Source organism: Natator depressus, chromosome 8 (assembly GCF_965152275.1).
Source record: "Natator depressus isolate rNatDep1 chromosome 8, rNatDep2.hap1, whole genome shotgun sequence".
NCBI classification, from domain to species: domain Eukaryota; kingdom Metazoa; phylum Chordata; order Testudines; family Cheloniidae; genus Natator; species Natator depressus.
In genome coordinates this window covers 37392348-37420246 of record NC_134241.1, presented here as the reverse complement: position 1 = coordinate 37420246, position 27899 = coordinate 37392348, and the positions used below count along the sequence as shown (strand labels likewise).

The 27899-nt window shown below is 43.1% G+C and overlaps 1 protein-coding gene and 1 pseudogene across 2 annotated transcripts; both read right to left on the bottom strand.

Annotated features, from left to right (window-relative positions):
* Window positions 1-295: 295 nt before the first annotated feature.
* On the bottom strand, window positions 296-27899 carry LOC141992116 (protocadherin beta-16-like). Of its 2 annotated transcripts, XM_074960791.1 has the most exons (3): window positions 27229-27899; window positions 23292-25990; window positions 296-1341 (listed from the first exon to the last, which is right to left on the bottom strand). In XM_074960791.1, the coding sequence occupies exons 2-3, from the start codon at window positions 25764-25766 to the stop codon at window positions 1222-1224; spliced, it is 2595 nt and encodes an 864-aa protein (XP_074816892.1). In that variant the 5' UTR covers window positions 25767-25990; window positions 27229-27899; the 3' UTR covers window positions 296-1221. The 2 variants fall into 2 exon arrangements, with proteins under 2 accessions (XP_074816892.1, XP_074816893.1); XM_074960792.1 differs by lacking the exon at window positions 27229-27899 and having other exon boundaries at window positions 23292-26243.
* Window positions 1276-27899, bottom strand: part of LOC141992115 (protocadherin beta-16-like) — a 41670-nt pseudogene continuing 15046 nt past the window's right edge.

Genomic DNA, 27899 nt, shown 5'->3' with positions numbered 1-27899 from the left:
GCCTGGGAGCGACTCATTCATGTAAAAGAGGGCATGTTTAAACAGGTCTGTACTTTCCCACACTCTCTTCCTGCCAGCAGTGGGATCAGATTTCATAGCCATCCTTCCTGCATACACGGTCCACAAGCCTTCACGTTCTGGAGGGACAGTCCATCCACCAAACCCCAAAACATGTCATTATAAATCGGTGCTTTAAGAACATGTCCCCTGATGACTTTGCTTCACAGAACCTGATCTGGCAGCACAGCTACCAATCGTTAGAATCAACGGATAAAAAAGTCAATCTAAAGCCCTTTTAAAAATTGTTTTTATTAGTGTTATGGTCACCAGAAACTCGATTTTTAAAATCTTGTACACAACGTGGAAAATTACACCATGTTCCCTTTATCTGAAATATTATATTCGGTAATGAAATTAAAGGAAGACAGAAGGAAAGAGATTTATCTTAACTCATTACACACTACAAAGTGTTTAAAGTTTACTGTATCACTTTTAACCTATTTTACTAACGTTCTACTAATGCAATATTACTCGTCACTTCTACAGTATCTTTTAACCAAGGATCTCAAAATGAGTTATAACTATTAGTTTCAGTTTCATATGGTTAGAAAAAAAAGACTACAATTTTGAAAATACACATTTTACAATATACACAAAGCTCAACCTCCCGACTAAATATGCAATGTACATTGCGACCAAGCAGCTTTAATTTAACCAGCTTCTATTTGTTAATACATAATTACTTTGTAAGTGAAATTTATTCTTAATTTTCATTGAACATTAAACTTGTACATTGAAAAGAGGTTTCAGAAAATCAACATACTATTCCATAATCATCTCCATAAGGGAGAATCATAGGGAAGGTGGTTTATGATAAATTACTGTTAAAGCTTAGGTTTGACTTATTATGTTTCCTTTATATCTAGATAAAGTAGACGTTGTTAAGCTCTAAAAATAATACACTAAGGGCTAGGTGGAATCTGCAAAGCAAGCATGCTATAGGAGCTCCTTCTCTTCTTCAATAGTCATACCATAAACGCAAAGGTCTACGTGAAAAACCAGGAATAAAGAATTACATAATATAGAAATACATATCCTTGCTCTCTTACAGAAAGGGCCTGTACCTTCTTGAAAGTTTCTTGGAGGGCGATAAGCCTCTTGATTCTCATTGCTCCTTTATGATGTCTGACAGTTGAACAAAGCAGAGCTGGTTGTTCTTATCTATTGGTAGGAAAGCCAACCGTTTTGACTACTGTTCTCATTTATCCCTATCACCTTGTTAACAATACAGCCTGCGCCTGAAGATCTGGATATGGAGTCTTCAGAGACAGAAGCTCTGCCCTGCAAACAATATAAAATGATGTGGCGTCATTATCGGCTGTTACGAAGAACGCAGGCATTCGTGTGCACCGGGGGGACATGCAATCAGGGCTTCATCTTACAGAACTGTGGCTGGGATATCGTTCTATTTGAAGTCAATGGAAGTTTTGCCATTGATTTCAATGGGAGCAGGATCTGGCCTGTACCTACATCCTATAATATAAATGCTCATGTTTAATGAAACCCTCAGATAAGGCACTGTGTATCTATACAATTTTACAGTGTGAAAATTGAGAAGTAAATTTAATTTGATAAGCCAAATACAGCGATATCCACTTCGTTGTATTTCTATTTGTATTTCTGTCTTTCAAAAACTGTCCGGAACATCTTACATCCCCTGTGAGGTGTTTACAATTACAAATCTGGAAGAGCTTTATGGTAATTTAGGTGGCTGATTCAAAAAGATCATTATCTTGCTGTTTGTTTAAGCCAAAATGTTCAAATGTGGTCATTGGTTGTGTGTGCCCAATTCCAGACATCTTGGGCCTAGTTTTCAGAACTGTTTAGTACCCAGAACTCCCACAGAACTCAGTGGGAGCGATGGGTACTCCATGACTTTGAAAAATCGGGGCATGAGTGTCTAATGCTGGGCATCAAAAAAGTAGGCTTCAAAAATCATGAGTCAATTTAAAAATGTGTGGCCAGGATCATTAGCAGTAATAATAACCAACTAGATCGTCTTAATTTTTTAAAATAGATTTGTAAGAGTTAAGAATAACTTATTTTGATAGCAACTAATTAACTGTTGGTTAATACTTTCTGTAGGAACGCTGCATAGCCCCGACAAAGTGCCAGCATAAACGCTGATTTTTATCATGATCAAGGCTGTCCAAGTGATAGATGCTCAGATGCTGTCAATTGCCCCTCCTCCACCATCATTTACTTCCGCGGCGCTATGTCGATTTACACCAGCTGGCATATTGATGTCTTTAATATCAGTTTTGTATTTGCTGTTTACATCTCCTGAAGGGGAAGTGTGGGTTTTCTTTTGGAGCACTTTGCCATTCTATCTTAGGTATCCAAATCCAGACTGTTCTCCCAACAGAAATTACTATAATCAAATAATTCATTAATTATGTTGAACTCCAGGTTATCTTTAGATAATAATTAGAAATGATCATTTATACTAAAATATCTCTGGGAGTACATTTTACTTTCAGAGATCTCTGTTTTAATTAATTCAGGATTCTTGGCAGTAGATTAAGATATCTAAAACCTCAATGTCATTTTTACAGAGAAAAAAGACTCCGTAGTTTATAGGTTTTTAAAAAAATCTATACACATATTAACGTATAGTAATAATAAGTCACCAATTAGCCATTACTAATAGTCACAACAACCGCAAGTTCCTAGATTCAAGATATTTGTTAGGACCGGTGTCACAAAATTATTCTTGAATGACAAACTCTATCTGAAACACTGCTTGATTATTGTAACTCTCTCCCTCTCTCTCCCCCCCTCTCTCTCTTTGGAGGGGAAAAAAATCTGTAAACTCTTTGCAAACACCGGGCCCATAAAACCTCATTTTAGTTGTATCCATTATCTGGAAAATGAAGAGCCAGAATTAAGGCAATGCTTATTCTTGAGCTTCTTTCTTTGTACTTTCTAAAGGCTAGATGCTCCTTCACCTTTGTTCTGGTGGAAGGGAGCAGAAAATGATGGAATTTGGCCACTGTGCGTAAAATAAGGGGTATTAAGTTTCGCCTCACGTTCCCCCATTTTTACAGCTAATTCTAATGCCTGCTCCCCTCCCAAACCAGCAGAAATACTTCAAGCAAGACCAGCGGGAGGTAACGATTCCATCAGATTTGGCTTCTGGGTTTCCTCTGTCCATGGAGAAAGCAGAGAAAGGGGAGGAGGGGGCTGCTACAGAGTGTGGAGAGCCAGAGAAGAACATGGGAAACATCCCCTCTAAGAAGTCAGATTTATTTCCCCTATCGATCCACATTGCTTGTATTCTTTGTATACCTTCCTTTTCTCCCTTAATACATCCCTCCACCTGAGGGTAAGATCGGTAGCAAACTCCAGAAAGTGGAATCTCCCGGGACCTCTCTTCCTGTGGGTTTTGCCTCAGGGACAGTACAATATGAGTCAATGCTACAGTTCACCCCAGAGAGGACATAAATATTATCCACCAACAAGTGTAACGTCAGGAGAATGCGCTTGGATACGGCCTCCTACAATCATTAAACACATTCAATCTCACAATGCAAAACAGTTATACTATTATTACTTCCCACGGGCTATACACTTCCGTCCATTCAACACAAAAACAGAGAGCTAAGTGGTACCAAGCCCGGCTGCTTTATATTGAATTACACCTCCCCCCATCCTCAGTTGCGCCTGTCGGAGTTTTTCCTCAGCTGAGGACCGGACCCTGTATTTTCAGCATTGTTAGACAAGGTACTAGCCAGCGGTGTTTCTACACATCCACATCCATCGGACATTACTTGTACACAGGTTTCAGAGTAACAGCCGTGTTAGTCTGTATTCGCAAAAAGAAAAGGAGTACTTGTGGCACCTTAGAGACTAACCAATTTATTTGAGCATGAGCTTTCGTGAGCTACAGCTCACTTCATCGGATGCATGCACGAAAGCTCATGCTCAAATAAATTGGTTAGTCTCTAAGGTGCCACAAGTACTCCTTTTCTTTTTACTTGTACACAGTGAATTTCCTTAGTTGCTCTAGATAATTGCTTCTCCTGGGACTCTGGACTCTGTTCCGTTCTTCACCCATTTCCCGAACACTTGCTGCCTATAAAAATCCTGCTAGTACCACTAAGTGCAGCTACATCAGCAGTGTGCATATAATACTGGCTTATAACATCCACGCTGATTGTCATGGGTACAAAAGCTCATGAAGCTCGAACTGGTGATGATGTTACAGGATTTAAGCCATCATTGCCCATTCCTTCAATAAATATCCCCCTCATTGAAACCTCTGCCACTGCTTGCTGCTCACATAGCAAAGGGTTTGATGGAAAACAAAGGTGTAGTTTACATATTGTGGGAGGATACATTTTCCTTAGATACTTCTATTTTACTTTGTTTCCCCGACCTCCTTCATTACATATTGAGGCATTAGTCCTAAAATCCACACCTCAGCAAAAACACTGCTAAAAAAGCAAGTTCCGCCTCAATTTCCCTGTAAAATTTTAGACTTCAGGGCGTCCCCTTAGGAATATTGTACAAGGGTCAGATAATTCTGATGTTAATGAGCCCTTGATAATTAACATCCAAATAATTCTTTTGACAAGTTTAAATCTTTCTTGGTAGAGAACACACAGAACGCAAGAAGATCAGAACCAGTCTGGCAAACTCTCATTTAGAGCGTTACTGTGCAATTATATTAGCCCGCACATACTAACATTTCAAAAATACGTTGGACAATAAACAGAAAAGCTCCCTAGAAAATGAAATATTTCTCAATATTTGTAAAATGTTCCACTCAACTAATTTTCATAGCAGCAGAAACAAACATATTCAAGCAAGGTAATGATGCAAATGGAGTGAAATAGGCACTCACCTCTCTCAGAGATTCTTTCTCCTCCTTTAGCTGAGAGTTAATCTGAGAGTCAAGAACGGACCCTTCTGCAACGCTGGGGTCAGCGGTTAGGGACGGTACCAGCGGCCTCACAAATTTAAATTCGCTCGTGCCAGACCCAGTTGTCAAGCAAACCTCATAACAATAAGATTGAGGCAGAGTCCCAGTGACGCTCGTGTCCGTAGGATTTGTAGGGAAGTTGGGCTCAAAATAAAAGTTCCTGGACGATGGAACATACCGCTCTCGGCACTGCCTTGTCTTGTATAGCCGGATGGCGATAATTGTTACCACAGAAACCAAAAAAAGGAATGAAACGAAAGACAAAGAAATGACTAAATACAGGGTTAATGTGTCCTGCTGCTCCTCTTCTTGTGGTACATCCAGTAACTGCATGTAGGCGTCTGAAAACCCATCCACCAGAAGCACATTAAGCGTCGAGGTGGTGGATCTGGGCGGTTCTCCGTTGTCTCTAACCAGGACGATAAGTTTCTGTTTAACAGAGTCTGGGCTCGTTATAGGCCTGCTGGTTTTTATTTCCCCGGTTTGGAGACCCACAGCGAAGAGACCTGGGTCTGTAGCCTTGAGCAGCTGGTAGGAAAGCCAAGAATTCTGACCGGAATCTCCATCCACAGCTACCACCTTCGTCACCAGGTAACCCGCCTCCGCCGATCTGGGAACCAGGTCATTAGCGGGGGCGCTGCTGTTCTGTAGAGGGTATAAAATGAAGGGGGCGTTGTCATTTTCATCAATTATCACAACTCGGACAATGACTTCAGAGCTCAGTGGAGGGGACCCGCCATCTGCAGCTCTCACTGTAACCTGGAAATCCCTCGTTTGCTCATAATCCAGAGACTGCAGAGCGTACACATTCCCGTTTTCGGAGTTTATGGAGATGGAGGAGGAGAAGGGGAGGTCACCGATGTTGCCAGGCAACGCCGAATATGTCACTTTGGCATTCTGCTCTGTGTCCAGGTCAGCAGCATGAACAGTTCCAATCAACAGGCCCGGGTGGTTGTTCTCCTTCAGGTACATGACGTACGAACTTTCATTAAATACAGGGGGGTTGTCATTAATATCCGATAGCTGAACACGGATGATCCTCACTGAGGTGAGCCTCGGAGTCCCCCGGTCTGTGGCTGTGATGCTTATGTTATACTCAGGCACTTTCTCTCGGTCCAGGGGCTTTTGTGTAACAAGCTCGTAATAATTCTTCAGGGTCGATTTTAAAGCAAAAGGGACATTGTCCTGAATGGAGCAGACCGTTCTGCCATTGTCCCCGGAGTCTCGGTCTCTCACACTGAACAGGGCCACCACTGTCTCAGGGGAGGAGTCCTCGGGTATGGTGCTGGTGAGGGACGTCAGCGTCACTTCCGGGGCGTTGTCATTCGTGTCCTCGATCTGCACCAGGACTTTGCAGCGCGAAGAAAACCCCCCACCATCCGTGGCCTGAACTTCTACTTCATACATTTCTGCGTCTTCAAAATCAATTATCCCCAAAACAGTGATTTCGCCAGTGAACTGATTGAGTTGAAATAATTTGAGGACTCGCTCGGGGACCTGCCCGAATGAATAGGTGATTTCTGCATTTGAGCCTTGATCCAAATCACTAGCTTCAACCTTAGTGACCAAAGTGTCCTGAGGACTATTTTCCATTAACTGCACCTTGTACACTGACTGACTAAACTGGGGGAAGTTATCGTTGCTATCCAGCACATTAACGCGTATTTGGGCTGTGCCGGTTCTCTGTGGCAGGCCCCCATCGGCAGCTGTGAGAATCAGCATCAACTGCGCCTGCTCCTCCCGATCTAATTGTTTCTCTAACACCAGCTCCGCGTATTTACTGCCGTCTCCCCGGGTTTGCACATCCAGGCTGAAGTGCTCATTAGCGCTGATTGCGTAGCTCTGGATGTTGTTTGTTCCTACGTCTGAATCTTGGGCCCTTTCTAAGGGGAAGTGGGTGTTTATGGGTATCTGTTCAGGTATTTTTAAAACGAATTCATTTTTAGAGAATTTAGGGTTATTGTCATTCACATCATCTATCTGCACTTCCATTCGGTACAGCTGCAGTGGATTTTCCAACACAATTTCGAATTGCAGCAAACACGGGTCACTCTGTCCACACAGATCCTCACGGTCTATTTTCTGCTTTATTATTACATCCCCGGATCCTGTGTTCAGCTCAAAATATTGCTTGGTGCTTTTAGAAACCAGCCGGGGACTGCGACCAGACAATTTCTCTACATCCAGTTTCAAATCCTTTGCAATATTAGCAACTAGGGACCCGCTTTTCTTCTCTTCACGCACAGAATAGCGGATCGTCTCACACGCCACCAGGGACACACACAAACATAGAAAGAAAGACACAACTTGCCTTTTCCTGGAGCGAGTCTCCATTCCGCCAGCCATTCCCGGGTCAGATCTGAAACACAGGCCTCTCTGCAAAGCGGCAGCAGCCATTCATATGTTGTGCTAGAAAGTAAACGATTTGTCCTCCAATATTGACTTTATTTGTAATTTTGCCAGCCGCCCTTTCCCTGTAATCCTTTGTCACCCCTTCCCGGCGCAGAGCCGTTGTCGTCTGGATTCAGAAGTCTGAGTGCAGCTTCCACTGAGGGCTGACGGAGTCCGAAAAGCTGCATTTTCAGCACCATCTTTGCTAATATCGCCACCTTGTGGCTCAGCTAAAATAAGACATGCTATGATGTTTACATTTTAAACTTACTATGTGCAGTTATTAACTGCATAGCAAAGATTTCTTAAGTACATATTGTGGTTATAATAAAGATCTCTTAAGTACATATTGTTGTTATAATATTTCACAGAGAAAACTCTGAAATATTAAGGCAAATTATTACCGATTGGAGGAGATAGAGAGTTGCAAAAGAATATAATAGTTAATTGAATTGTGATCCTTCCACACCACACTTCCTTCTCTCACATGCCAATACTTTTATTCTTCACAGCTAGCTAAGTAAACAAGTTACTGCAAGTTGATCACATGTCCCATTGCGTCTCCTTCGTCTACAAAGTTACAATATTTGGGGAATTCCTAAATCTATGATTCCCTTTTCTATTACGTTGTCCTAGAGTAAATCTAGGATCGACCCAGTGATTAAGCATGCATCATATAGGTAATTGTGGGGAAGGGATCTCCTCTTGGCAGCTACAGTATTATTCGACACAATGGGTCTCCCATGACAACTGGAAGAAGCAAACCTATCTTTCTCCTGATTTTTTTATCTTATATATTTTATGGCAATACAGGCCATAACAGAAACAAGAAAAATGAAACTGAAGCCGTAGGGAAGTAATGTATATATTTAATATCCCATCACATTCCTCTTACGTAGTTATGTCACTGGATTGCATATGTGCATCTGAAAATCCTCCACTAGCAGTATATTTAGCATCGCAGAAGCGGATTGGGGAGGTGTCCATTGTCTCTAATAATACTTAGCTTTTGCATAAAGGAGTCACGCTCTGTAAATGAGATCGTGGTTTCTTTTCCCCATTTTGGAGTCCGACAGTGAATAGATCTGCATCAGGGGCCTTCAGCAGTTGGTAGGAAAGACAAGAATTTGACCAGAATCTCAATCAACAGCCACCAATTTGCCTTCCTTGCTCTGCGAACTAGGTCATCAAATGGGAGAGGTCCTGTTCTGAAGAGGGCATAAAATGAAGGGGGCATTATCATTTTAATCAAATAACTTGGACAATTACTTGCTGCCTCTAAAAATCCTATTGATTCCATCAGCTGCCACTATATCACTATATCAGAGGAGAGATTAATAAGACTGAGACTTTTCAGCTTGGAAAAGAGACAGATAAGTGGGGATATGATTGAGGTTTATAATATCATGACTGGTGTGGAGAAAACAAATAAGGAGGTGTTATTTACCACTTCTCATAACACAAGAACTATGGGGCACAAATGAAATTAATAGGCAGCAGGTTTAAAACAAGCAAAAGGAAGTATTTCTTCAAATTCTTCACACAGCGCACAACCTGTGGAACTCTTTGCCAGGGAATGTTGTGAAGGCCAAGACCAGAACAGCTTTAAAAAAAGGAACTAGATAAGTTCATGGAGGATAGGTCCATCAATGACTATTAGCTCGGATGAGCATGGATGGTGTCCCTAACCTCTGTTTGCCAGAAGCTGGGAATGAGTGACAGGGGATGGATCACTGGATGATTACCTGTTCTGTTCATTGCCTCTGGGGCACCGGCATTGGCCACTGTCGGAAGACAGGATACTGGGCTAGAGGGACCTTTGGTCTGATGCAGTATGGCCATTCTTATATATGCATATAATAGGGGTCTTTCACATCTGTATTGATTGCTATGGATTCATAAACTCCAGAAGCTGTAAATGATGTTCATTTTATAGAATATCAATAAACATTGCCTCTTCCTTCTATAAGTACCCCCTTCATCAAGACCGCGGCCACTGCTGGCTGCTCATATTGCAAAGGATTTGATGGACAAATAAGGTGAAGTTTACATTTTCCTTAATCAGTGTTTTCCCCAGGAACTGAATGGGGGTGGGGGAGGGAAACAAATTTACAGGGGGGTTAAGGCCTACCAGTGGTGAGACCAGGAGGGCAAAGGTGTGCTGTACGGACCCATAGTAAAACCTGAAAAATGTTTCATGACCATTTTATTATATTTTACTCATGTTTTAAAATCATACAAATTAAAGCTGGCTCCTCAAGCCTACTGTGAAGCCCTACATATCTACGTCCTTCCTGGTTTCTTGTAATTTTGCTCAGCTCTGTTAATGAGCTTCTCGAATGCAATGTTTTCATCTTAAGTGGCTTCTTGTGTGTCCAGTACTTTCAGTCCTTCACCATATGCTCATGATCAGGAAGAAGGTGACTTCTTTGAGAACACAGAATTCTATTCAATGAGTATAAAGAATGTTCAGCTGTAGCTGTTATGACTGGGAGTAGCAAGAAATGAATTCCTACTTCTTTCATCCCCGGAAACATAGCACAAAGATTGGGTCAAACCACTAGTGATGATAAAGAAGAAGCTGAAGTCAAATCTTCATTCACTGTATGATATTGCACTCTGTGTTCAAATTCTGTATTCTGCCCTGATCTCATAGCAGCCTCATTGCTGGTAGTGTCTCACTCCACTCAGCTGTCGATGTTTTATAAGACAGGCATCTGTAAAAGCTACACAGAGGTTGAGTATAATCCAGAAGTCCCTGATGTAGATTTGTAAGAATCAATCAGCTGGCTTAACAAACACTTCATGTCCTCTTCACTTAAAGATTCTATACAACTGCCTTCATTAGTCAAGTTCTGGACTGAAGTCTTTGCTTATTCCAGTACGTTTTCAATTGATCTCTCTCTGATTGATCCAAATGGAGCTTCTATTGCTGGACAAAAATCTACTACTGTTTTAGCAGATGCCTTGATGGCATTGTTTAATGACCCAAGTGATTTCAACAGTAGACTGACAAGAGAGAATGGCGATAGTCTTCCAGCTGGACTACTTAGATCCCATCCCATCTTGGTAGGTAGTTTCCAAAACCAGTAATAATGGTTGCAGTAATTTTAAGACAACAGCCAAGGATCACTCATAAGAAAACCAGTGGGTTTTCCCGGTTGGACTAATTTAAACTTCAGTCCCAGTGTATCTTCTATTTTTCAGAAGATGTTCAGTCCTTTATGGCTTTTTAAATGTCTTCTGAAGATTCTGCATTTCGTACTAGTGTTAGCTGGAGTAGATGGCCTCTACAGTGTGTATAGGACAGGGGTCAGCAACCTTTCAGAAGTGGTGCACCAAGTCTTCATTTATTCACTCTAATTTAAGGTTTCACATGCCACTAATACATTTTAATGTTTTTAGAAGGTCTCTTTCTATAAGTCTTTAATATATAACTAAACTATTGTTGTATGTAAAGTAAATAAGGTTTTTAAAATGTTTAAGAAGCTTCAATTAAAATTAAATTAAAATGCAGAGCCCCTTGGACCGGTGGCCAGGACCCGGGCAGTGTGAGTGCCACTGAAAATCAGCTCGCGTGTCTCGCCTTTTGCATGCGTGCCATAGGTTGCCTACCCTTGGTATAGGAGATATTAGTGTTACACTTTTCTCTGAGCAAAGCTTGTACTCCACTATGTCTTCTAGAGAAATTTGCAACTTCATCAAATGCACAAGCAGCCATCTGTTTGGCATTCAATTTACAAGCATTTAACTCTTCTAAGATGTGGGTTGTCACAGATGCAGTCAATATGTCTTCTATAACTTGAACATCTAGAAACGCATCTATTGGCCTACCAGTGACATCAAGATAACATACATAATGACTTAATACTTGATGCCCATTTGCATCGGTGCATTCATCAATCATGTATGCACATTTTTTGAATGTGGTGAGAGTTCTTCACTTTTCCAATGGCTGAATCTTTCACTGTTGCACCGCATGCTTCTGGTCAGTCAGTTGAGTTCCTTGTGAAAGATAGTGAGCATTTGCCTGTCTTATTTGGATCCAGTGTCCACTTCAAGATTAACAAGTGATAATGCACTTAACACTAGCCTCCAGTTTGTAGCATGTGGTATCTCTTGCTTAAATAGAAAGCATGATGTGACAGCTCTGTTTATTCATATAAATGGTGTTGTGTCTCCAGCATACTTAACAGCCTCATTAAGTACTTCTAAAATTGGCTTTGACAGTGACTGGCTTATAAGACTCTCTGCATGTTGATGCAGTCCAGAGGCTTGGTATTTTGCAGCCTTTTCATGTAGTTTTGTCAGCATTGGCTTTGCTGATTGGTCTCGCAAACCAAGCTGCTACACTTTCACTACATAAATCCACGGTACATCCACATCTTGAATACTGCATGCATTTCTGGTTGCCCCATCTCAAAAAGGATATATTGGAATTGGAGAAGGTACAGAGAAGGGCAACCAAAATGATTAGGGGTAAGGAACAGATTCTATATGAGGAGAGATTTAAAAAGACTGGGATTTTTAAGGTTGAAAAAGAGATGACTAAGAGGGGATATGATAGAGGTCTATAAAATCTTGACTGGTGTGGAGGAAGTGAATAAGGAAATGTTATTTACTCTTTCACATAATACAAGAACTAGGGGTCATGCAATTAAATTAATAGGCAGCAGGTTTAAAACAAACAAAAGGAAGTACTTCACACAACACAGTGTCAACCTGTGGAACTTTTCCCCAGGGGATGTTGAGAAGACCAAAACTATAACAGAGTTAAAAAAAACGAGATAAGTTCATGGAGGATAGGTCCACCAATGCAGGGCCGGCCCACAACATTTTGGCACCTGAGGCGGTGAGCTCAAATGATGCCCCCATGCCCCCTCGCTTGGGCCAAAACTTTGAAAGGTCTCACTTTTGCCTTCTTCCTGTTCTTCTCCTCTCATGGTACTGCTCTGCTACCTACCCCAATAAAGGAGAACTAACAACTTAAAATGCCTTGTTCAAAAATTTGAACAGCAAATGTAACTTTTCTTGTCTGCATAGTAAACACTGGCATTTTTATCTGTTTCAATAATCAAAGTGGTGCTTTCCGTGCCTTCTTGGTTGCAAAGATTTGAACTGCTTCCTGCTGAAGGTCCACAGTCTGGGCCAGCTCATGCTCTGCTGAGACGGTTACAAAGCTGATCAGCCTCTCCTGTGTCATTGTGGAGTGTAGATGTGTTTTTATTAACTTCAACTTGGAGAAGCTGCATTCTCCACTGGCAACTGTTACAGGAAGTGTTAGAAGTATGCGCAGAGCAACAAAAGCATTTGGAATGAGGGTGGTCATCTTATTTGTGCACAAATATTCCGGAACAGCCTTTGGAGTTGGTCCTGCTGAAATGTATCTTGAAATGGCCTCTCAATTCATCACTTAATCACTCGCATCAATATCGCGCATGTCCTCATGTGTCAACACTGTCTCTAGTGCCCTGCATTGCTGGTGTAGGTCTTCTTCAGGTATAATGAGGAGTTTTGGAATATCATACAACATCCTAAATATACTATGTTCCTTGAGCTGCATGAAATGTTCTTCAACTGAATGTACTGCACAATCTAGCACCTGGTTAAAGAATTCAACTTTGAATTGTTGTTTGGGGTCTCTTATGGGACTATCCCATGCCTTGGAATCAAAATGTCTTCTTCTTCGGTGACTCTTGTATTCTTGAATGGGTGGGAAAATAGCTTCAGCGTGAAGTTCCTCTGCCAACTTCTGTGCGCTCTTCACAACATTTTGAAATCCCTCCTCTGACCAGTAAGACTGTAGGTATGACTTTGCTTTGTCCAGTTGTTCCATTGCTCCAGATATATCAAGGTCAACTCCTTGGAGTCTCTTGTTTACAACATTTATTTCAAACAGTATGTCATGCCACAACACTAAGCCACACAGAAATTTGAAGTTATGTATGTTTCTGGTGATTCCATTTCCCTCTGCCACTGTTCTCCCAAGAACAGTTCCTGTCATAGCATTATCCTCCATAATGGCAACTATGGAATCATCTATCTTCCCAATTGTGTTTCTGGTAGGCTTTATTGCCTCCACTCGACTTTCCCATCGTGTGGCACTCAGTGGTTTCAGGGTCAGAGAGGATGTTCCCAGATGTTGCTTCAAAATTTGCCATTGATGAGTTGATACAGAGAAAAATACATAGATGCTTTGAATTACATTAAAAAATTCAGCAGCCTCACTAGAACCTGATGCTGCATCACTGACCACCAAGTTCAATGAATGAGAACCGCATGGGACAAAAAAAGCTGGAGGGTTTAACTCTCAAATCCGTGTCTACACTCCTCTGTTCTTTCCTCTCATGTTGGCATCATTATCGTAGCCCTGATCTCTCATGTCAGCTATCGCAATTCCCGTATCTTCCAGCTTTTTAAGAAGCACATTTGTCATATCAGCTCCTGTAGTATCATCAATGTCAATGAATTCTACAAAATGCTCTCTGACAGTCACCATTGCAGGGACATTTTCACTAGGTTCTGTTCTTGTTACAAAACGCATCATTAAAGTCATTTGTTCCATATGGCTGATGTCAGGTGTGCCGTCCAGAATAACAGAGTAATATCTTGCTGACTTCAGATCTGCCACAATCTTCTATTTGACTATTGTTGCCAGTAACTGTACGATTTCATTTTGAATTGTTTTTCCAAGGTAGTGGTGTGTGTACATTTCTTGGGTGGTGACTCTTGTTAGATGCTCCTGGAGTACAGCATCAAACTCAGCCGTCAGCTCCACAATTTTAAGGAAGTTTCCATTGTTTGGCATATACAGCTGATCTGAAGTGCTAGGTTTTGGGTAGCAAGCATTCTCACAATGGCAATGAGCCTTTTCAGAACATTTGGCCAGTAAAGAGACTCTGATGCAATCTTCTCTTGATGTTGATCATCTATGGTGGCCTTTAACCTTAGTCTCATCTCAAGCTCTTTCCACCTACGAACGCTCTCTGGTGATTTGCTGCCTTCTCATGGCATGCCAGATTTCTAGCCAGATTTTTCCAGTCCTTTGTTCCTGTAGAACCCAATGTGGCTGGAATATTAGACTGGAAGAGTTTGCAACAAAAACAGAATGCAACATTCTGGGTTTTTGAGTACATAAGCCATGGCCTCTCCACTTGGTCACCATTGGGGATTTCACGCCAGTAATGTGTTGGATGGAACCTTCTATTTTCATTGTCTTTGGGGAACATGAAGTTTTTCACTTGCTGTGGCCCATGCAGCACAAGGAACTCCCTCAGGCTACTGCTCAAGTGGGTCCATAGTCCTGGATCATCTAGACTTAAGGAATTAAACTCAGCAGCAGCTGTTTCTTGCTCCTCCACCACACTCTTCTGTGATCTACAGTTTTCTTCAGGAATGTGCATGGTTACATCCATTTGAGATGGAGATATGGATGCTTCAGAAGCTGCCAGGTCACCTGCACTCTGACTAACTGGAAGATCAGGCATCTCCTCACCACTCACATCCTTACTGGGGCCGGAAGGCTCACCGTGAACATTTGTGTCTATGTATCTCAGGAGATCTCCTTCCTGCTTAGATAGAAAAGCTTCCTTTGCTTTCTTTCTTTTTCTGAATGCTGCCCCAGAGGAGCGTTTTCTTCTTTCACTCATGACTGCTGTTCTGTGCCAGCTATAGTGGCTCTGAGTGCTCAATTGAAGGGGACAAATAAGCAGGCTGGTAGCAGGGCCTGAGTGAGGGAAGATATCAGTGTCTTAAGGGCCTAACTGGCTCCTACTACTTCAGTTGACTGCCTGTTCTCCTCAAGTGGGTTCAGGGAAGCAGCAGGAAACAGGAAGCTCCCTGAGAAGCTGGTGTTAATCAGTCCAGGCTCTTGGCGGTGCTAGAGAAGTACATAAGAGGCTCCTCGTCCTCTCACTCACTGCAGGTCCTGCTGCTTTCTGTTATTCTGTCTCACCTTTTCTCCTGCACACCTGTTATGTCTCTTGTGCCCTCCTTCCTCCAGCACAGCACTCCACCATCTCTGTGCATCTAGAGCAGAGAGAATACGTATGCACCAGCAGCAGACACAATTTTCTTCACTCTGGGTCCTAGTGGCGCACCCCCACAGTCTGGCACCTAAGGCGGCCATCTCAGTTCACCTTATGGTAAGGCCAGCCCTTCAGCAATGGCTATTTGCCAGGATGGGCAGGGATGCCATACCATGTTCTGAGTGTCCCTAGCCTCTGTTTGCCAGAAACTGGGAGTGGGCGACAGGGGATGAATCACTTAATGATTTCCTGTTCTGTTCATTCCCTCTGAAGCACCTGGTATTGACCACAGTTGGAAGACAGGATACTGGGCTAGATGGACCATTGGTCCAACACAGTATGGCTGTTTTTATGTTCTTATGTAAAAAATAATGTATAATAATAAAAATGTTTAGTACAGAAACGTCCCACGATAAGGACCTCTCGAGATAGCAACGATGTGAGATAAGAACCTTGGGAAATAATACATTTTAAAAATCTTGGCCTAGCAGGAAATGTATAAGTTTCCCAGTCACAAACCTAGCATTCTGGCACAAAGTTACTAAAACAAACAAATGTTCTTTTAACGTGCCCCTCCTTTCTCTCTCCACTGAACCCCATTCATAATTGTTGTCCTTGGTCAGTGGAGACCCAGAGTTCACAGGTGCTTTTGCATGAGTTCACCTCTCATCCTGCATGGTAGGGGAGAGAAGGCACCTTGTTCATTCCTTCAGCCACTCACCACTCACTCAGGTCACTCACTCTGTCAACTCTTGTGCATTGTGCCACCATTCAGTCCACTGCTCTGTCGCCAATGGCCCTGTGCTGTCACCTTCTGCTGCCACCTGGCACTGTGACCTCTGCAAGTCGGTCTCCCAAGATTCCACCCAGCTCTCAGTGATTTCATCCCTCAGTAAGGGAACCTCACTGCTAGTGCAGGCTGAGCTGTCTCTTCCACTGAAACACTGTCCCACAGCAGGTCTGAGCACTTAGACCTGATTATCAGTGATTTCAGCTCTAGTGGTCACTTAAAAAAAAACACAAAAGACTCTCCATGTAGCCTAAAAAGCTCTATCTTTAAACAGGGGAAGGGGCAGGTCAAATGGTGCTGTGACTCTTAGGCAGAGCCCACACCACCAAGCAAAACACCTATCCCCCTCCCTTTCTCTCTCCACTGAGATCTGACATCCACACTCTCTGCTTAGTGAGTGCAGTTCAGTTGAGGGTGACTAGTGCTTAATTTGTAATGAAAGATGTGTCAGAGCTCAAGCAAGTTTTTTACTTTCATAACTGATATGGCAAGCCCATAGGTTCCAGAGCTATGAACTGCCCAGACTACATGTGCCAGGGCTCAGCCCTAGCACAAATTAAGCACTTAGGTCACCCTTCTCAGGACAGATCAAGTACAGTTCTGTTGCCCTTTATTCATACAATAAAGATAACATTTCATTACCCCCACATTCATTACTAAAGTGATTTGTAACCCAACACCAGCCAAATCTGATCACTTTGGCAACACAGCTCGTCTGCTGGATATTGAGGCAGAATAAGTGTGTTCATGTAAATACACTCTGCCCCTGATGCCTTCCCCTCTGCATAGCCCAGCTCATCACTAGCTGTCAGGGGAGAGCTCATTCAGACCTTGCTTACAAATTATAATTTCAAATTATTAGGTTGGTCAACGTCACTGAACTGAAGGCATCAAAACTGTCATAAAAAACAATAGCTGGGTGAGGCACCTGGTCTTTGTTCATACTTTTTAAACTTCTTATGCTTTTTCAGGTACAAGTATTTTATCATATGCTTTATATGCTTTTAAAGTGTGTATTATGTTTCAATTCAAATTTCCAACCAAGGACTAAACTGGCAACACCGCATGTAAATAATGACCACTGTGGAGTGGGATAATGGGGAAATTCTGGGGAGGGGTTGGCAGATCCCTCCCTTAGATACTTCTATTTTACTTTAAGGTTTCCCTGATCTCTGTCTTTTCACCTTCATGAAGTAACCCTAAAACTTGCACCTCATGTAGATTACCTTCAAAAATACTACTGACGAAGGAAGGACAAGCTCAGATTCTTTGTAACATTTCAGATTCCATGCAGAACTCGCTATCTAGGTCACATAATTCTGCTATTATTGCATTCTTCATAAATAGATAAACAATTACTTTTATAATTTTCCTTTGACAAGCTTCAATCTTTCTTTGCAGAGCTCAGAGAGTCTGCACACAGACCAGTATCACATTTTGATGAATGGCCTTTTAGAGAGGAAAAGAGCATAACATAAAAAAAGGAATTAAGTACAAATATATTAGCCTGAACATCATACAAGTCGGAAAAAATGTATCAACTACAGAAAAAGCTCCCGAAGAAAAAACATCTCCAGAAATTTATGGAAATAATATAAGAAATTTTCATAGCAGCAGAAACAAACATATTCAAGCAAGGTATTGATGCAAATGGAGTGAAATAGGCACTCACCTCTCTCAGAGATTCTTTCTCCTCCTTTAGCTGAGAGTTAATCTGAGAGTCAAGAACGGACCCTCCTGCAGCGCTGGGGTCAGCGGTTAGGGACGGTACCAGCGGCCTCACAAATTTAAATTCGCTCGTGCCAGACCCAGTTGTCAAGCAAACCTCATAACAATAAGATTGAGGCAGAGTCCCAGTGACGCTCGTGTCCGCAGGATTTGTGGGGAAGTTGGGCTCACAATAAAAGTTCCTGGACGATGGAACATACCGCTCTCGGCACTGCTTTGTCTTGTATAGCCGGATGGCGATAATTGTTACCACAGAAACCAAAAAAAGGAATGAAACGAAAGACAAAGAAATGACTAAATACAGGGTTAATGTGTCCTGCTGCTCCTCTTCTTGTGGTACATCCAGTAACTGCATGTAGGCGTCTGAAAACCCATCCACCAGAAGCACATTAAGCGTCGAGGTGGTGGATCTGGGCGGCTCTCCGTTGTCTCTAACCAGGACGATAAGTTTCTGTTTAACAGAGTCTGGGCTCGTTATAGGCCTGCTGGTTTTTATTTCCCCGGTTTGGAGACCCACAGCGAAGAGACCTGGGTCTGTAGCCTTGAGCAGCTGGTAGGAAAGCCAAGAATTCTGACCGGAATCTCCATCCACAGCTACCACCTTCGTCACCAGGTAACCCGCCTCCGCCGATCTGGGAACCAGGTCATTAGCGGGGGAGCTGCTGTTCTGTAGAGGGTATAAAATGAAGGGGGCGTTGTCATTTTCATCAATTATCACAACTCGGACAATGACTTCAGAACTCAGTGGAGGGGACCCGCCATCTGCAGCTCTCACTGTAACCTGGAAATCCCTCGTTTGCTCATAATCCAGAGACTGCAGAGCGTACACATTCCCGTTTTCGGAGTTTATGGAGATGGAGGAGGAGAAGGGGAGGTCACCGATGTTGCCAGGCAACGCCGAATATGTCACTTTGGCATTCTGCTCTGTGTCCAGGTCAGCAGCATGGACAGTTCCAATCAACAGGCCCGGGTGGTTGTTCTCCTTCAGGTACATGACGTACGAACTTTCATTAAATACAGGGGGGTTGTCATTAATATCCGATAGCTGAACACGGATGATCCTCACTGAGGTGAGCCTCGGAGTCCCCCGGTCTGTGGCTGTGATGCTTATGTTATACTCAGGCACTTTCTCTCGGTCCAGGGGCTTTTGTGTAACAAGCTCGTAATAATTCTTCAGGGTCGATTTTAAAGCAAAAGGGACATTGTCCTGAATGGAGCAGACCGTTCTGCCATTGTCCCCGGAGTCTCGGTCTCTCACACTGAACAGGGCCACCACTGTCTCAGGGGAGGAGTCCTCGGGTACGGTGCTGGTGAGGGACGTCAGCGTCACTTCCGGGGCGTTGTCATTCGTGTCCTCGATCTGCACCAGGACTTTGCAGTGCGCAGACAAACCGCCGCCATCCGTGGCCTGAACTTCTACTTCATACATTTCTGCGTCTTCAAAATCAATTATCCCCAAAACAGTGATTTCGCCAGTGAACTGATTGAGTTGAAATAATTTGAGGACTCGCTCGGGGACCTGCCCGAATGAATAGGTGATTTCTGCATTTGAGCCTTGATCCAAATCACTAGCTTCAACCTTAGTGACCAAAGTGTCCTGAGGACTATTTTCCATTAACTGCACCTTGTACACTGACTGACTAAACTGGGGGAAGTTATCGTTCGTATCAAGCACATTAACACGTATTTGGGCTGTGCCAGTTCTCTGTGGCAGGCCCCCATCGGCAGCTGTGAGAATCAGCATCAACTGCGCCTGCTCCTCCCGATCTAATTGTTTGTCTAACACCAGCTCCGCGTATTTACTGCCGTCTCCCAGGGAATGCACATCCAGGCTGAAGTGCTCATTAGCGCTGATTGCGTAGCTCTGGATGCTGTTTGTTCCTATGTCTGAATCTTGGGCCCTTTCCAAGGGGAAGCGGGTGTTTATGGGGATCAGTTCCGGCATTTTTAAAACGAATTCATTTTTAGAGAATTTAGGGTTATTGTCATTCACATCATCTATCTGCACTTCCATTCGGTACAGCTGCAGTGGATTTTCCAACACAATTTCGAATTGCAGCAAACATGGATCTCTCTGTCCGCACAGGTCCTCACGGTCTATTTTCTCCTTTATTATCACATCCCCGGATCCTGTGTTCAGCTCAAAATATTGCTTGGTGCTTTTAGAAACCAGACGGGCACTGCGACCAGACAATTCCCCTACATCCAGTTTCAAATCCTTTGCAATATTAGCAACTAGGGACCCGCTTTTCTTCTCTTCACGCACAGAATAGTGGATCGTCTCACACGCTACCAGGGACACACACAAACATAGAAAGAAAGACACAACTTGCCTTTTCCTGGAGCGAGTCTCCATTCTGCCAGCCATTCCCGGGTCAGATCTGAAACACAGGCCTCTCTGCAAAGCGGCAGCAGCCATTCATATGTTGTGCTAGAAAGTAAACGATTTGTCCTCCAATATTGACTTTATTTGTAATTTTGCCAGCCGCCCTTTCCCTGTAATCCTTTGTCACCCCTTCCCGGCGCAGAGCCGTTGTCGTCTGGATTCAGAAGTCTGAGTGCAGCTTCCACTGAGGGCTGACGGAGTCCGAAAAGCTGCATTTTCAGCACCATCTTTGCTAATATCGCCACCTTGTGGCTCAGCTAAAATAAGACATGGTATGATGTTCACATTTAAACTTACTATGTGCAGTTATTAACTGCATAGCAAAGATTTCTCTCTTAAGTACATATTGTGGTTATAACATTTCACAGTAAACAGTGTGGAATACTAAGGTAGATTATTACCGATTGGAGGAGATAGAGAGTTGCAAAATTATATAATAGTCAATGTAATTGTGATCCTTCCACATCAGTTTCTTCTCTCACATGCCAATACTTTTATTCTTCACAACTAGCTAAGTAAAGAAGTTACTACAAGTGGATCCCCTGTCCCATCTCTTCTCTTTCGTCCACGACGTTAGCGATATCCTGGAAATCTCGAAGTCCTATGGTTCCTTTGCTTATTAGGGTGCCCAAGAGGAAAACTAGGAAACCGCGGCCTAATAAACTAGAACTAACTAGTGACGGACCTACTTGTTAAGCAAACATCATATAGAGAAGTGTGGGGAAGGGATTCAGTCCTGGCTTCTACACAATGATTCGGAACAAATGTGTCTCCCATGGCAACTGGAAGAAGCAGATCAGTGTCTTTCTCCTGATTCTCTTGTTTTATATATTTTATGGTAATACAGGCCACAACAGAAACAAGTAGAACAACAAATTGAAGCCAAAGAGATAACTAAGTATATACTCAATACCCCATCACAGTCCTATTCCGTAGTTATGTACTGAATTGCATATGCGCATCTGAAAACGCATCCAACAGCAGTAAATTTAGCATCGCAGAAGTGGATTGGGGCAAGCGTCCATTGTCTTTAAGAATGACATCTAGTTTTTGCTTAAAGAAGTCTCGCTCCATAATTGGTATTGTGATTTTTGTTCCCCATTTTCACTCCGACTGTGAAGAGAGCTATATCAGTGGTCTTTAGAAATTGGTAGGACAAGAATTCTGACCAGAATCTCCATTTGCAGTCACCACCTTGGTCACAAGATAATCAGCTTTCGTTGCTCTGCGAACCAGGTGATTAAATGGAGAAGTGCTGTTCTGAAGACGTAATAAAATGAAGGAGCCGTTGTCATTTTAATCAAATACTAACAACCTGGACAATGACTTGCTGCCTGCAAAAATCCTATTGATGCCATAATCAGCCACTATATCACTGCTATACATGTAATAGGGGTCTTTCACATCGGTGTTGATTGTTATGGGTTCATAAACTCCAGAAGCTGTAAATAATGGTGATTTCATAGGATTTAAGCAAACATTGCCTTTTCCTTCTACAAGACCTTCCTCTGTGAAACCCCAGCCACTGCTGGCCACTCCCATTGCAAAGCATTTGATGGAAAAATAAAGCGCAGTTTACATTTCCTTAGACTGCTCTATTTTACTTTAACGTTTCCCTGATCTCCCTCATTTCACATTCGCGTAGTACCCCGGCAACTAGCATCTCAGAGATTCACTGTCTGAAAGCACAGCTGAAGAAGCACAACAAATTTCAAAGATTCCTCAGAGTGTTCTGCAAGGGGCTCTATATAGGTCACATAGTTCCACTGCTATTGAGTTCTTAACAAATACATAAACAATTGCTTTTTAAATTTCCGTTGAGAAGCTTCAACCTTGCTTTGCAAAGATCACAGACTCTGCACAGAGACCAGCATCACAGTTTGATAAATGTTTTTAGAGAGGAAAATAGCATAGGAGAACATAAGGAAAAGTACTCAAGTACTAAAATATTAGCTTGAACAGCATAAAAGTGGAAAATATGAATAAATTACAGAAAAAGATCCCTACAAAACTATCTCTAGACATTTTTGGAAGTAATCTTAGGCCTTGTCTACAGGACAGAGTTTTGTGGAAAAAAGTTATGCCACTTTAATTAAAGGCCTTTAATTAAACCTCTTTTGCATGTCCACACTATGCTTCTTGTGTCAGCAGAGCACATCCACAGTAACAGCTCTAGCATGGACACAGGGAGCAGTGCACTGTGGGTAGCAAGCTATCTCACTGTGCAACTGGCTTCAGGGTGCTTTGGGAAGGTTTTGCATTTCCCCATTGAGCATGTATAGCATCACCATGCAGGTTTTAACCCCATCCTTCCACGGGCATCCTTTACTAGATTAAAAGAAAAAAGAAAAGGAGTACTTGTGGCACCTTAGAGACTAACCAGTTTATTTGAGCATGAGCTTTCGTGAGCTACAGCTCACTTCATCGGATGAAGTGAGCTGTAGCTCACGAAAGCTCATGCTCAAATAAACTGGTTAGTCTCTAAGGTGCCACAAGTACTCCTTTTCTTTTTTCTTTTTACGAATACAGACTAACACGGCTGTTACTCTGAAACCTTTACTAGATTGTCAGCTGCTTTTCAACGGAAGTGTATGTGGGAGGGGAGAGCAGAAGGAGTGTGTGTGACAGGGAGTGTGTATGGGGAGAGAGACAGTGTGTGTGTTGGGCAAGAATATGTTGGCATGCTGTCTCCTGTCTCTTTAACTTCAGAGAGCAGCCTGACCAACCGTCCTGAGGCAGGAGAAGAGGGACAACCTCCCGCCCCACCATCATCAGCCACCTGCTCTCCACAGCATAGCAATCTCTCACACTCTTTCTCCGGCCCCCTGCAGCCAGCTCTCCCGGAGTACCACTCCTTTCCTAGAACCGGAGAAAGCAGGATTCCACATTAATGGTTCTGTGACTCCCTTCTAAGTAATTTTCAGAGATGTAGAAACACATATTCAAAAAACGTATCAATGCAAATGGAGTAAAATAAGCACTCACCTCTCTCAGAGATTCTTTCTCCCCTTTCAGCTGAGAGTTAATCTGAGAGTCAAGAACGGACCTTCCTGCAGCGCTGGGGTCAGCGGATACAGACTGTACCAACGGCCTCAGAAATTTAAATTCGCTTGTGCCAGACCCAGTTGTCAAGCAAACCTCATAACAATAAGATTGAGGCAGAGTCCCAGTGACGCTCGTGTCCGCAGGATTTGTGGGGAAGTTGGGCTCACAATAAAAGTTCCTGGACGATGGAACATACCGCTCTCGGCACTGCCTTGTCTTGTATAGCCGGATGGCGATAATTGTTACCACAGAAACCAAAAAAAGGAATGAAACGAAAGACAAAGAAATGACTAAATACAGGGTTAATGTGTCCTGCTGCTCCTCTTCTTGTGGTACATCCAGTAACTGCATGTAGGCGTCTGAAAACCCATCCACCAGAAGCACATTAAGCGTCGAGGTGGTGGATCTGGGCGGCTCTCCGTTGTCTCTAACCAGGACGATAAGTTTCTGTTTAACAGAGTCTGGGCTCGTTATAGGCCTGCTGGTTTTTACTTCCCCGGTTTGGAGACCCACAGCGAAGAGACCTGGGTCTGTGGCCTTGAGCAGCTGGTAGGAAAGCCAAGAATTCTGACCGGAATCTCCATCCACAGCTACCACCTTCGTCACCAGGTAACCCGCCTCCGCCGATCTGGGAACCAGGTCATTAGCGGGGGAGCTGCTGTTCTGTAGAGGGTATAAAATGAAGGGGGCGTTGTCATTTTCATCAATTATCACAACTCGGACAATGACTTCAGAACTCAGTGGAGGGGACCCGCCATCTGCAGCTCTCACTGTAACCTGGAAATCCCTCGTTTGCTCATAATCCAGAGACTGCAGAGCGTACACATTCCCGTTTTCGGAGTTTATGGAGATGGAGGAGGAGAAGGGGAGGTCACCGATGTTGCCAGGCAACGCCGAATATGTCACTTTGGCATTCTGCTCTGTGTCCAGGTCAGCAGCATGGACAGTTCCAATCAACAGGCCCGGGTGGTTGTTCTCCTTCAGGTACATGACGTACGAACTTTCATTAAATACAGGGGGGTTGTCATTAATATCCGATAGCTGAACACGGATGATCCTCACTGAGGTGAGCCTCGGAGTCCCCCGGTCTGTGGCTGTGATGCTTATGTTATACTCAGGCACTTTCTCTCGGTCCAGGGGCTTTTGTGTAACAAGCTCGTAATAATTCTTCAGGGTCGATTTTAAAGCAAAAGGGACATTGTCCTGAATGGAGCAGACCGTTCTGCCATTGTCCCCGGAGTCTCGGTCTCTCACACTGAACAGGGCCACCACTGTCTCAGGGGAGGAGTCCTCGGGTATGGTGCTGGTGAGGGACGTCAGCGTCACTTCCGGGGCGTTGTCATTCATGTCCTCGATCTGCACCAGGACTTTGCAGTGCGCATATAGACCCCCGCCATCCGTGGCTTGGATGTTCATCTCATAACTGCTTCTTTCTTCATAGTCAATTATCCCCAAAACAGTGATTTCTCCGGAAAATTGATTTAATTTGAATAACTTGAGGATTCTGTCAGGCACCTGCCTGAATGAATAGGTGATTTCTGCATTTGAGCCTTGATCCAAATCACTAGCTTCAACCTTAGTGACCAAAGTGTCCTGAGGACTATTTTCCATTAACTGCACCTTGTAAACTGACTGACTAAACTGGGGGAAGTTATCGTTCGTATCAAGCACATTAACACGTATTTGGGCTGTGCCAGTTCTCTGTGGAAGGCCCCCATCGGCAGCTGTGAGAATCAGCATCAACTGCGCCTGCTCCTCCCGATCTAATTGTTTGTCTAACACCAGCTCCGCGTATTTACTGCCGTCTCCCCGGGTTTGCACATCCAGACTGAAGTGCTCATTAGAGAGGATTGCGTAGCTCTGTATGCCGTTTGTTCCTACGTCTGAATCTTGGGCCCTTTCCAAGGGGAAGCGGGTGTTTACAGGGAGATGTTCAGGCAGCTCCAAAGGGAATTCATTTTTAGAGAATGTAGGGGAATTGTCATTCACATCATCTATCTGCACCTCCATTGGGTACAGCTGCAGTGGATTTTCCAACACAATTTCGAATTGCAGCAAACACGGGTCGCTCTGTCCGCACAGATCCTCACGGTCTATTTTCTCCTTTATTATCACATCCCCGGAGCGCGTGTTCAGCTCAAAATACTCTTTGGTGTTTTTAGAAACTAGCCGAGCACTGCGACCAGACAATTCCCCTACATCCAGTTTCAAATCCTTTGCAATATTAGCAACTAGGGACCCGCTTTTCTTCTCTTCACGCACAGAATAGCGGATCGTCTCACACGCCACCAAGAACACATACAAACATAGACAGAAAGACAGAACTTGCCTTTTCCTGGGGCGAGCCTCCATTCTGCCAGCCATTCCCGGGTCAGATCTGAAACACACGCCTCTCTGAAAAGCTGCTGCAGCCATTCATATGTTGTGCAAGAAAGTAAACGATTTGTCCTCTAATATTGACTTTATTTGTAATTATTCCAGCCGCCCTTTCCCTGTAATCCTTTGTCACGCGTTCCCGGCGCATAGCTGTTGCCTTCTGCATTCAGATGTCTGAGTGCAGCTTTCACTGAGTTTTGCTGGTCTCCGGGAATCTGTATTTTCAGCACCATCTTTGCCAATATCGCCACCTTGTGGCTCAACTAAAATAAGACATTCCATGGTATTTAGATTGTAAATTTATTATGTGCAGTTAATATTATTCTGCATAGAAAAGATTTCTCTTTTATCTGCAAATCGTGCTTATAACGTTTCACTGTAAGAACGGTGAAATGTTAAAGTAGATTATTACCGATTGGAGGAGGTAGAAAGTTGAAAAAACATATAAATCATTGAATTGTTATCTTTCCACAACACATTTTCTTCTCTCACATCCCAATACTTTTATTCTTCACAGCTAGCTAAGTAAACAAGTTACTACAATTCGCTCACCTGTCCCATCACTTCTCTTTCGGCCCACTAGCTTAGCAATATTTTGGGAATCCCTAAATCCTACGATTGCCGTGCCTACTATGGCGCTCAACAGGAAATCTAGGAAACTGCGGCCTAATAAATTAGAACTAACTAGTGATCGACCAAGTGGCTAAGCAAGCATGATATATATAATTCTGGGGAAGCGATCGAGTCCTGGTATCTACAAGCAGACGTGTATCTTTCTCCTGACTTTCTTGTCTTATGTATTTTATGGCAATACTGGCCACAGCAGAAACAAGAAAAACATGAAATGAAACCTAAGAGATTAAGTATATAGTTAATATCCCAGCATGTTCCTCTTTCGTAGGTATGTCACTGAATTGCAGATACGCATCTGAAAACCCATCCACTAGCAGTATATTTAGCGTCCCAGTAGCAAATTGGGGAAGGTGTATATTGTCTTTAACAATGATATCTTGTTTTTGGTTAAAGGGGTCTCGCTCCGTAATTTGCATAGTGGTTTTTCCTCCCTATTTTGGAGTCCGACAGTGAAGAGACCTGGGTCTGTGGCCTTCAGCAGTTGATGGGAATGACAAGAATTCTGACCAGAATCTTCATCTACAGCCACCACCTTGATCACAAGGTAACCGGCTTCCGCCGATCTGGGAACCAGGTCATTAAATGGCAGAGGCTAGAACAACACATCTCAAAACTGTTAATTTACTGTGCCCAATTATTATCTGCATGGCAAAGATTTCTCTCTGTTAGGTACACATTGTGTTTCAAATATTTCAAAGTAAGGAAGTGGTTAACCCAGGTTATTTCCCATTAAATGAGAAATAGTTATAAAGTATTAGAAAAAAAATCCGACTTGTGATACTTCCATAATCCGTTTTCCTCTCTCACATCCCAGCACTTTTATTTTCCATAGCTAAATATGTAAAACAAGTCAATGCAATTCGCTCACCTGTGTCACCGATTCTCTTTCGTCCACGAGGTCACCTGGAAACCCGCCGAAGTCTCATGATTCTCTGGCCTAGTATGGTGCTACTCAGGAAAACAAGGAAACTGCGGCTTAAGAAACGAACTAATGGGTGGTCGACCCGGTGGTTAAGCAAATATCATATATGTAGCTCTGGGGAAAGGATCCAGTTCTGTTTTCTACACAATTATACAACAAAATGGGTCTCCCGTAGCAACTGGAAGAAGCAAACATGTATCTTTCTCCTGATTTTCTTGTCTTATGTATGTTTATGCAAACACAGGCCACAGCAGAAACAAGAAAAGGAAATGAAATTGAAGCAAAACACATTACTAAATATATATTTAACATGCCATCCTGCTCCTCTTCCGTAGTTAAGTCACTGAACGACTGGCTCGCATATGTTCATATGAAAACACAGCAGCTAGCAGTATATTTGGCGTCGCAGCTGTGGAGTGCGGTAGGTGTCCCTGGTCTTTAACAATGGTAACTAATTTTGGCTTAATGTGGTCTCGCTCCGAAATTTAAATTTAAAGTCTCTCGGTCTTTCCTTCTCCATATTGGAGTCCGACAGTCAAGAGACCTGGGTATATGGCTCTAAGCAGTTCGTAGGAAAGCCAAAAATTCTGACCAGAGTCTCCATGTACCTTAGTCAC